Here is a 12,463-nt window from a genome sequence, read left to right on the forward strand (position 1 = left end):
CCCTGTCTTCCCAGCACATCAACACTACTTGTGTTTTGCATTGGGCATGCATCATTACCCAAATGTTACCGCAAATATTGCCCATTTCTTTGGCCTGTTATCTGCTCCACTTACTCCACCAATGTACCAGCCCCTTTTATTGCTTTACTATGGTCTCGGGACATCTCCATAGTGGAATATCTTGACAACTTTTTTATGCTGAAAAGTTAGCACAGGCTTTGTCAACCAATATCCAATGAACTTTGCTGACCATATAGACATTTGGATAGATTCAAAATCTCCAGAAATCACTGCAGAAACAGTCTCATTGCTTGGATTGTATGGGCCCTAGACGACCTGGCGCTGTCCAAGATTTTACTTCTCATGAACAAGCTTCAATCTCTCTGCTGGCATGTTCAGACCTGCAACAGCGCTGCCTCTTTATAGAAAGAGAAAAGGGGGAAGGTTTGGGACTTTATATGAGCATGAGACAAGTCAGTAAAATGCCTCCATCTCTGATTGCAAGAATGCATAAGGAAAAAGGTTTGGGACTTTTAATGAAGCATGCATCTGAAATGACAGAACAAACAAAATGGGTCTGGCAAATTTGTAGTTTGAGCTATACCTTTGGATCATGGCACATACAAGCAAAGCAGTAAAATAAGTAATTTGTACCATATATGGCACGTAATAACATCATATAATAACATGGCAATTCAATATATTTATGAAAAAAAAAACGCACTTTTTGATCCACGATAACATAGTATGTGTAAAAACCAAATGGTTGGTATTTTGCAGTAGGGCATGATTGATAGAAGTTGATAACTATCTTGATGTAAATACATAGTTGTCAGTAATTTATTAGTACACTCATGCACCTTTATGAAGATGTTTGACACACTCTAATATTACTGTCTGCTGGTTGTTTGGAGATTCCTACACACGGATCCATGCTCATTTTTGGAACCACCTTTACCGTGGCGAGAGATTAGCACACCTGTCAGGTTTTTATTGCTGTCTGTGCTCCATTAGGGAAATTCACCCGCTCTATTTGTTCTGTATACCTTCATCAACAAAAGTGAGAGAGAGTGGGGGTGCGACTGACCAGCGAATGTAGCCGGAACGGTTTGTCTACCTTCTCCACCGAGGATCTGTACTATTATCCTGTGGACATTTATCCTGACTTGTGTACTGAGGCACACTGCACACCCAGCGACTCCTGCACATCCGTGCTGCCATCTGTGCCGCTTCTCTCCCTCCGCTGAGCTAGCTAAACGGAATAAAGACACCTGATCCTCTTCGTATCTGGCAGGACAAGATGGCAGTTTTTTCCCTTCGCCTGGCCAAAGAGAAGTCCAAAGAAGCGGGCCCAAATTTTTATTTTTTTTAGCCACCAATGACTCTGCTGTTCTTCTGATATGCCTGAGGAATCCCCCAGGCGGACAGCTAGATGCAGACATCTCAGCTCCATTAGAAGAAAAAGGCGCCAACTCCCTGGATTTGGAAATAGAGTACCAAGACATCTTTGCTGTACACTCTGCACCAACACAGGAAACTGCTCCTGATAATCCTAAACCTAGGGATATGTTTTCTACCGTAATCTCATATAATGGTGCCATTACAGTTCTCGCTGACGAATTGAAAGACCACATTTATTAGGCAAAATATGTAAAAACTACGTTATCGCACATCGACCCTGGAGGGTGCCACAGCACAATGGAAGATGAGATGGCGCCTTTGAAACATGATGTGAAATACAATTATATAGTCACTGCTATCCATGCTACCTGCCTGGATTATGCGGAGAACAGGCTGCGGCATAATAATGTTTGCACCATAGTTATTCCCAAAGGGGAGAAACATTGTAGTTTTCATTGGATAGTGGCCACTTTAATACTTTTTGGAAAGGATTTCTTCTCCCCCATGTTTTCTGTGGAAAGGGCCCACAGGGTCCCAGTGAGGCTTTTGCCTCCGGGCAATCAACCACACCAATTTTTATTTAAATTGCTGTCTGATGGAGCTGTCAAAAGCCTGGGCGCTAGTAGCCAATTAGGAACCATTTGAGAGGCAAAATCATGCACCCCCTTATCAGCTGATGGAGGTGTGGTTTTACCTCTGAAACGGTTCCTGATTGGCTACTAGCACCCGGGCTTTTGACGGCTCAGTCTGACAGTTCTTTTAAGGTTCCTGCGCGCAGCTCTGACAGCTTCTCTGGATCTTGACACCGGCATCTACTGCCTCTCCATGATTCTAGTCGGGACTATTACCACTACTGGCGGCTTCACATTAAGCTAATTCTATGCCTGTTTCGCACCAAAGCTTGTGAGTGCATTACCATTGTTTTTATACATTTTAAATGAATAAAATCTTGATGCACTGTCGGCAGCCTGGTGCCTCTCTCTCTCTTTCCCCTTCCCTTACCATAAAAAAAAAACAAACACTTCCTCACATTTTAGTTTTCGTTTTCATCTGTTTACAAAAATTGGCATTGATTTTCATCTAGTATTTATCACTGAAAACAAACATGTCTGATGCAAATTTTGATGAAAATATTGTCGTCAATGAAATTTAAAACTGCCTGGGATGTAGCTATGTATGTTTGCCATTCTACTAATCCGTAGCATCAGAGGGTAAGTGCAGTGTTTCCCATTGGTATTTACCACCTTCCCTGGGACGGTCACAATAATGGATGGCCTCAAGTGGTATACCGATATATGTTTAAAAAGAAAAGAGAGCTCCCATAGCCTAAGATCCTCAAGGTTTTTAATGAGATAAAAAAAAATGTGCACTTACATCAAAGTAGTTGTCATACAGCATGTATAAAAATTGAGCCGGACGGCTCCTCGAACAAGCAGCCTGTATCTTCCGGGTGTAAACACTTGACGCTGTAACGTCAGAACGTCGCCTCCCAACGTTTCGTCTCGATGGGGATGTGCTCACGGGATACAGGCGGCGTTCTGAATCACCACATTTTAAACACTAATGGCATAGTGCGGCCTCGCCGAACGTCGGTGCGGCTCTATATGGCGCCTGCGCACCGACGTTCGGCTTCTTTCGGCAACTCGTGACGCGCAGTATGCGCTGGTCGGAAGCACGTCAATCACAGCCTGTGATTAGGAACGCCCACTCCCGCGGGAAAGCCGGGGGTGAAAATAGCCCAAAAATGGTATGTACGCAAGAAAGAAAAAAAACAGCATACTGTCGGTCTCATAGGTCGGCTCCATGCAATGTTCGAATTTTTTTTTAGGGTGAACCCCCGCTTTAAGGACTGTCAACCTATAACAATTTCCCAGTTTAGTAGATCCACCTGAAATTGGCATATTAAGCCATATGAATCCTAACATGCCAAATGTGTTTAGGCAGACCAAGGCAGAATTCAGACAACTGCCATTATTTTTTTAACTAATAAAAATACTAGGATGGGAGAAAGAGGGCGCAAAAAGAGTATATATTAACCCCCTGCGCTCAAAAACATCCCAACATAAAGGGTTTTAAAAGTGCTACCACAACGTAGCAATAAACTATTTATGATCCTTCATGCCTTAATGTGTTGTAATTCTAAAATCTAACAGCTGGGGATGGGACTCGCATCAAGCTCACAGATATTTCAAATATTAATTCATATGATTATCTCACATGCCAGTGGGTGGCATGGAAAGGCCCATATCAAGGGAAATCAATGAATATATTAAATATCAAAAAATACCATAAGAAAGTCAGACAATGTATTAACCCTATGAATTGTCAATGAAACAGTTGATGTCAACATCTATGTTTAAGCCGAAGGGTGTATAACATTTAAGTTTATACACCCATGACATTTCTGATTTGGAAATGCTACGCACTAAATTACTACCCCTCCTTTCCCTGTTAAAAAAAAATAATAATAATAATTACTACCCCTCCAATGCGGGCTGAACTTGTCTATTCCCAAGAAAATAGTATTACACCCGGAAGATACGGGCTGCTTGTTCGAGGAGCCGGCTGGCTCGATTTTTGTACATGCTGTATGACAACTACTTTGATGTAAGTGTACATCTTTTTTATCTTAATAAAAACCTTGAGGATCTTATGCTATGGGAGCTCTTTTCTTTTTAACCACTGAAAGACCCCTTCACGCTGATTTACGTCGGCAGAATGGCACGGCTGGGCATATCCACGTACATGGCCTTTAAGCCCAGCCGTGGGGTCGCGCGAGCACCGCCGGCGCACTCCCGCAACCCGAAACTCCCTGACCACGGCCGCGGGACCCGCGGACCCGATCGCCGCTGGAGTCCCGCTGAAGAACGGGGAGAGCTGTATGTAAACACAGCTTCCCTGTTCTTTACTGTGGCGCCGTCATTGATCGTGTGTTCCCTAATATAGGGACACACAATCGATGACGTCACGCCTACAGCCACACCCCCCTACAGTTAGAAACACAGATGAGGTCATACATAACCCCTTCAGCGCCCCCTGTGGTTAACTCCCAAACTGCAACTGTCATTTTCACAGTAAACAATGCATTTTAAATGCATTTTTTGCTGCGAAAATGACAATGGTCCCAAAAATGTGTCAGAAATGTCCGCCATAATGTCGCAGTCACGAAAAAAAAAAACGCTAATCGCCGCCATTAGTAGTAAAAAAATAATTAATAATGCAATAAAACTATCCCCTTTTTTGTAAACGCTATAAATTTTGTGCAAACCAACCGATAAACGCTTATTGCGATTATTTTTTATTTTTTTTTACCAAAAATAGGTAGAAGAATACGTATCGGCCTAAACTGAGGGAAAAAAATGTTTTATATATTTTTGGGATATATTTATTATAGCAAAAAGTAAAAAATATTGCATTTTTTTCAAAATTGTCGCTCTATTTTTGTTTATAGCGCAAAAAATAAAAACCGCAGAGGTGATCAAATACCACCAAAAGAAAGCTCTATTTGTGGGGGGGGAAAAGGATGCCAATTTTGTTTGGGAGCCATGTCGCACGACCGCGCAATTGTCAGTTAAAGCGACACAGTGCCAAATCGCAAAAACTGGCTGGGTCCTTTAGCTGCATTTTGGTGATATGCTGTGAGGATACCATTATTATATGCTGTCTATGATGTCCTGTAATAAGAGATCATAGAGTTCCAGGAAGAGTCAGTGTGTGACTAAGGTGGAGGTGCTTCTATCATCACTTTCTTCAGGAGTTGGGATTATTTTTCTTTCACTTTGGAGACCATGATTAATCAATCTGCTATGGACTTTTTTGGTGGACTGCGATTAACCCATTAGGGCCCATTTGTTTTCTTACCAAGTTCACAGTGTGATCACTGTTGGCTATCTATTTCTTGCATTATTTGTACAAGTCGGTGCATCTTGTAAAACGCACATTAGCGCAGCTTTTTTCTTTGTATATTGTGTCTTGATGTTGTAAAATATTTTTTAGTTGCAGCTTTTTTAGTAGTTAATTTAGAGTAAGCGCAGTATATTTTTTTCATTTTTATCTTCTTTGCCATGTGTTTGCCACTTTTTATATAGCACCGGGGTTATTGGCTATGTTTGCAAGGGTTTTATATTTGTCAGCTTTCACTGTTAAAGGTTTTTAAGGTGCATATGTATGCATTGTATAGCGATTGTATGATGTTTTAGTGATTTACTTTAATGTAATCTATTTACCTTTTTGTATGCACTTATTACATTTCAATAAAACTTTTTTTTGATTAAAAAAAAAGTATAAAGTCCCAAATTTTGTAATGACAGTAGGAAAGCCGTAACGGGAATTCTTCCAATAAGGATTAGATCTGGTGAGCTTGGTGACACCCTCATCAGATCTAATCCTCATTGGAAGAATCCCCTTCCCCTCCAAAATGAGGGATCTCGTCTCACTTACTGTTTTGTCTATGGGAAAGGAAGTGAAGGGAAATCTCTATGCAACACGGATGGCAAAATAGATGGCAAAATAAAACAAACTAAACAGTTACAACCCCTCCCTAAAATGGGGGGGTTGAGTTTTGCCTTTAGTTTTACTTTTAAGGATGTTTTTTATTTTTATTTATTTTTACGATCACAATTGTATGATATGTGCCTGCTCTGTGCAATAGTTTTGCACAGAGCAGCCCCGATCCTCCTCTTCTGGGGTCCCCTCCGCCTGTGCTTCTGGCTTTTTCTGCCTTCAAATACTGCCCCCCAGCAAGCCGCTTGCTTGAAGTGCAGAGGAGGGGGGGTAATTGTGCTCCCAAGCCACACTGTTTGTCTATTGTTTACTACACAGTGCAGTATATACATCGCAATTATATTAGGTAAGATGCACTACATATTTATACAATGATTTTGTACAAGTATTTTGTCTGAAGACCTCCCTGGCATAACTGATTCCCAATCCTGCCCTGGAATTGGGACAAAACCTTCCTTTTACAGGAGCATAGTAACCACAGATGCAAGTCTTACAGGCTGTGGCAAAGTTTAAAGATGTACAGCCAAGCTCATTTGGCTGTACTTCTCCAGTTCAGTATATTTTGCACTCCTGTGACCCATTTTCAGCAGAGAGTGGGCTGAAGTCCGTTCTCTGCTGACATCAGAGTCGGTCCAGGCTCACGACCATAGAGTTGGGATCCACCCAGATTCTTGGACAAGGACCCGGCTCAGGCTCTCAGCCACTCAGACCCAGAGCCTCCCGCTCCTAGCACTCCAGTGAGTGAGTATTAAGTAGTATTCTTAAAAAACAAATAGAAAAAACATTTTAACTCGCCTTAACTCCCGGACCAACCAGGAGAACTGGTCCCCAGCGAAGTCAAAACTCCCCATCACACCTGGAGGCCCTGGCAACATTTCGTACAACCATATTTGTCAACCCGAAAGTCCCATTATTGGTGTAAGAATGTTGCATTTCATCTCTTCTTTCACATGGCCATGTTGGTTTGTCTGCTACCAAAAATCAACTGAAAACCAACCCATTATCTACCTCAAATATATTAAAAACCTGAAGACATCCTCACTGCCCTGATTTACCAGCACGGACCTGGCCCAGGAAGCATTCACTCTTATAGTGTGAGTGGACTTCATGAGCAACATTTTCCCTATAACATTCTCCCCCCACAGAATCCAGAAGATGCCAAGAGATGCCGTGTATGCAGCAGAGGAGGAGTTAGAAGAGATGCAAGTTATTATTGCTCCAAATGTCCTTCCCAACCTGGCCCGTGCGTCTGAGATTGCTTCAGAAGTTGCCACACATTAGATATTCATTCTCCTTATTTTTAACAGACTGTCATTTCCCTATTTGAAATACCTGTGTGGATCATTTGCCTGCTACCATGTTTTTACCTTCCACATTAACTGACCCTGGCCTGTTTGCTGACCATGTCTTTGCCTGACCTTTTAAACCATGTTTCTGACTTCCACGTGAACCAACCTCAGACCTACCATGCCTTTTTGCCTGACGTTTTTAAACCATGTTTGACTTCAACGTGCACAGACCTCAGCCTGTTAATCCACCATGTTTTTGCCTGCCACTTGGACTGATCTTTTGTCCTTCTATTTTAGTACACAGGGGTCTTGCATATCTGAGGTGCTTCAGAATAGCGTTCTGAGCAGAGAAAATAGATTTTGTTTTTCTGTGTTCCCAGAACACGGTCTGGTTGTCTGGAGGCTTTGAAGAGATTTGGGTTGGAGAAGCCTCTACCCCCTGATCCTAAGCTTGATGGTCCTTCCTGCTGCCTGGACCAATACTTTGGCTGTGCTGACCATATTGCTGCCTGTAATGACCCAAGACTTTATGGACCATGTTTCTTCCTGCTGCTTGGACCAGCCCTTTGGCTGTGTTGACCATATCTATACCTGCTGCCTCTACTGACTATGTGGACAGTATTTCTGCCTGGACATCTCTGCCTGCTACCTGGACCAATGCTTTGGCTCTGCCGACAATATCTCTGCCTGTACTATGGACAGTATTCCTGCCTGTACAATTGCTTTTGTTGTCACTGACCATATCCCTGCCTGCTGCCTGGACCAATGCTCTCATCTGTGGACCACTGTACTACTAAAACCACAGGTAATCTTTTGTTAATTGATATCCACATGCTATGGGTAGTCAAAAAATGATATGTGTGATTTATGCTCCTAGTGTGGCCAGGCTGTGTTAGTCTCACACGTGGTATCGCCATACTCAGGAGTAGCAGAATGTATTTTGGGGTGTAGTTACAAGTATGCCTATGCCGTGTGAGAAAAAAACTGTTAATATGACAAGTTTGTGTAATCTTCCCTTTTTCTAAGAATTGTGGGGAAAATCTACGACTTCAAAAAACTTATTTGGGGGGTATTTGTACTGTCCTGGCTTGTTGGTGTCTCAAGAATTGAGAGGGGCCTTCAGTACATCAGGTGTGATAAATTTTCAGTGATTGGCACCATAGTTTGTAGACTGTATAACTTTCACACAGGCAAAATAATATCCACTAATTTGGGTTTTTACCAAAGATGTGTTGCAGTCTAAATTGTGGCCCAAACTTGTGAAGAAAAATTACTGATATTTGCAAAATTTTACAATAGAAACCAAGGGCTAGATTCATAAAGCCCGCCATAAGTTTGTGCGGGCGTAGCGTATCTGAGATACGCCGCCGTAACTTAGTGAGGCTGGGGCTGGATTCACAAAGAATCTGCGCCCTAAGTTACGACGGCGTAGCGTACATCTGCCGTCGTAAGCGCTTCAAATTCTGAAGAGGTGGGTGTGTTTTATGTAAATAAAACATGACCCCACGTAAATGACGTCTCTTAACGAATGGCGCATGCGCCATTCGTGAAAGAATCCCAGTGTGCATGCTCAAAATTCCGCCGCAAATCGTCAATGCGTTAGACGTGGATGTAATTTACGCAAAGCCCCATTCGAGAACGACTTGAGCAAACGACGCAAAATTCGACGCTGGCCCGACGTCCATACTTAACATTGGTTGCTCCTCATATAGCAGGAGCAACGTTACGCCGGAAAAAGCCTTACGCAAACAACGTAAAAAATACCGCCGGGCGCACGTACTTTTCTGAATCGGCGTATCCAACTCATTTGCATATTCTACGCTGAAATCGACGGAAGCGACACCAAGCGGCCAGCGTAAATATGCACCCTAAGATACGACAGTGTAAGAGACTTACGCCAGTCGGATCTTAGGCAAATTTTGGCGTATCTTGCTTTCTGAATATAGAAAGATACGCCGGCGCAGATTTGAATTTACGCGGCGTATCCATAGATACGCTGACATAAATTCTTTATGAATCTAGCCCTAAGTTTTTTTTTTTTTTTTTTTTTTTTTTCCCTCTTATATCGCACTTAAATTTTGCTTGGAGTAAATGCCATTCAATGTGTGAAAGCACTGGGAGCTAAAAATTGGTCTGGGCAGGAAGGTGTAAAAGTGCCCTGTATTGAAGTGATTAAACTTTGCAAAGTAGAGGCTGCCTAGATACTGATACCCCACACAACTCGTACACAAAGAAAAAGGATCCTGAATAGTAATAGTAGCAAATGATTGATCAGTCTTGGTGGGAGTTGGTCATGTTGTGGAGTATCTTGGCTCAACATGTTACGTGTGTGGGTAGATATCCAGGGCTATGGCGGATGTTAGAGGTACGTGACAAGGCAGTGACTAGTCCATAATAATAATTCCCAGTTAAACAGCGATTATGTGGTTACCTCAATATAGTAAGGTGGGTAAAGGAAAGGTACGTCACAAGCCTGGCACTCCTAGATAATGGAACAGGATAGTGTTTTGGGCATAACACGATCCCATTCTGTGATCACAGGAGCGGCGGAGGATAGTGAGCAACCATACACCTATGATATGTTGCTTTTCACCTACTTATATTTTATGAGGAACACATCTCTCTTCAGAGACCCTGTGCAGCTCCAATTATTATTATCTAGGAGTGTCAGGCTTGTGATGTACCTTTTCCTTTAGCCATCTTACTATATTGTGGTAACCACATAATCACTGTTGTTTTTTACGTTCTATGATCAAATATTTTTTATTTTTTATGTGTACTGCATAATCCAATTGATTTCACTTTGCACTATTATTTGGACTTTGTTTGAACAATAATCCACTATTTGGGCATTTTGTCCCATTACAGGACTTTGTGTGCACTCTCACTATCTCATCAGAGATTCTAGCTGTCACTTATTGAGCGTTTAATTTAATATCATTGTTTAGTTATTATCTACGTAATATCAAGATTTTCCTGCGAGGGCAGCACACTAAGGAAGATCCTTTCCACTAGCGCCCTCTATCTCACCTTTATCTATTGCACTATATAATCTTTTATATTTTGAACCAGAGGAGCGGCTTGGCAATTTAAGTAATTATTTATATCTTTGGGGATTAATTTAATTTACTTTTGCCATTTGGCGCGGAAACACACCCCACTTGCTCCAACCAAGACTGATCCTTTCACCCCATGTAAGGAAGCCAGTGAGACCGACCGCAGCTGGGTGAGCTACCCCACTACCCAGAAATGCAGTAATGCCTGGTGCCAACAGGTAATGTGCTAACAAAAGCCCAGGCACCATGGCGCAGTTTCTAGTTGCCATGGCGACCTGGCATCTTGGATTTGTTGAGCCATAAGATGAGGATACTTCTCCTGACAAGTTAGCTTTGTTAATGTTGCCTTTTGACTGCATTGCGTGCCACCCAAACCCCAGCTTGGCTTACTAATGCCTGGTATAAATTATCATTTTTTTTTTTTTCATTCAACCCAGCGGGTTGAGCGGAAAAGACAGCTCCTGTTGGAACCACTGTAGTAATGATCCAATGCCATTGACTGAGGGCACTGATCGGGAGCCGGTTAGCCAGACGGTTGATGCCCAACATTTGACCCGCGTGTAATAGGCTTTAGTTTGTTGGTGTGCTCCCCTTACATTTTACTGTTTTATTTATTTTTTGTTTGTTTTTTAAGATTAAACTGATGTTTTAATTTTGTAAAGTTGCTGGTCTTGCTAGGTTGCTAGGTCTTTCACACTAAGCCCCCTGTGTATGGGGTGGGCTTCAGCTATGGAATATTGCTACAGAAATTCAGTTCCGTCTGACACAAACTTTAAAAACCAAATGATGGTATCAATGAGTGTTATGTATGAAATGGCAAATACTTAAGGGAAAAAGCTGTAACTGACTTATCATGGCTTTGCATTAGGCTCCACGCTGTATTATGTCTAAATTCTGGGCATAAATTACCTAAGTTAATACATGATGTGATAACTCAATTGGGTCCCTTTCTTTGCAGTGGTAGTGATGATGAAGATGGTACCCCTTTATCAGCAAAATTTGCTCATATTTACCCCTTGAACAACTATGACGATGCAGAAGTAGTCGCCAACATGAATGGAATTCACAATGAACTCAATGGCGGTGGGGAGAACATGGCGCTGAAAGACGAGGTGGAGTACTTCCCTTGGCAGCATATACCGAAGTTCTTGCATTGGTCTCAATGGAACTTCACCGAGTGTTTTCTTTTGCAGTCCCCTTCAGTTAGCAGTACAAGCAGCAGCTCCTCAGAAGCTGATGATGAGGAGGCAGACGGAGAGAGTGGCGGTGAGCAGCCTGATGTTCCCAAAGAAGAAATTCACGTTGGGAAGAGGTCACCTAGGAAGGATGGTGTAAAAATGGACAGTCCCCCTCCGTCTTACCTCAGTCCACAGGTATAACGACTGTACTGAGGGAAATAGAGCCTGCAATTGTTAAGCCCCTTCTGAAACATTAGTTTTGTAGCTGTCTGACTTTAGTTCTTTGTGTATCACAGCAAGCATGCAAATTTTATTAGTGACGCTAAAACTGCATGTTTTGTTTTAAGTTCCTTCAAATTATTTAACCTGTTGGTGCCAACACCACGCAAATATGCAGCAGCTGGGCCCTGGTGCCAAGCATCCACATGTTTGCGTGCAGAAGCGCCAACTGAGCTGTGCCGAGTGTGCATTCCCGACACAGTGACCGACGGCTCACGGAAAGCTGTCATGTGACTGCCGTGACAGCCAATCACGGCGGTCACTTGGCCATAAGCCCCACCTCCCGACATTCCAAACACCAAAGGGCTGACAGGAGCTGGCACCAGGGATTAAAACCTTAGATCAGTTCACAGCCAGGCAGTTAACAATTTTAATGAAGATGTCGGCAATAGAGCTCTTAGTCATTGAATGTAGATTTATTTTGTATACCCAGCTAATACAGTCGAAACACATCCTCTTACATACAGTAAGTTTTACCCATTTATCTGCAGCCATCTCTTCTCTACAGCCTCCTACAGCACACATTTTACACAGCTTCTCTGAACTCTACCAGGCAGATGGGGGGGAGATCTGACCACACACTGCAGAGCAGATGGTGGGTAGCGTTACTGTAACCTCAGATCTCAGTGGAGGGAACTGACACACTCCCCTCTACACAAACTCATAGGCAAACATGCACTGCTGGAGCTCCCAGGCCCATCCACCTCCATAATTTGGAGTCCGCAATACTGCCAGTAATGGTTCATGCACATGGCAG

The 12,463-nt window shown here is 42.7% G+C and overlaps 1 protein-coding gene across 7 annotated transcripts in view; it reads left to right on the forward strand.

Annotated features, from left to right (window-relative positions):
- Positions 1 to 12,463, forward strand: part of FAM193A (family with sequence similarity 193 member A) — a 179,506-nt gene that overhangs the window by 123,259 nt on the left and 43,784 nt on the right. For 4 of the 7 annotated variants that reach the window (XM_040335307.1, XM_040335311.1, XM_040335312.1 and 1 more), the window contains one exon: positions 11,208 to 11,622. In XM_040335307.1, coding sequence (XP_040191241.1) covers positions 11,208 to 11,622 — 415 coding nt within the window. The remainder of the gene's footprint in view (positions 1 to 11,207; positions 11,623 to 12,463) is intronic. The other 3 variants (XM_040335313.1, XM_040335309.1, XM_040335310.1) reach the window with 1 other exon arrangement.

Source organism: Rana temporaria, chromosome 1 (genome assembly GCF_905171775.1).
Source record: "Rana temporaria chromosome 1, aRanTem1.1, whole genome shotgun sequence".
Lineage (NCBI taxonomy): Eukaryota > Metazoa > Chordata > Amphibia > Anura > Ranidae > Rana > Rana temporaria.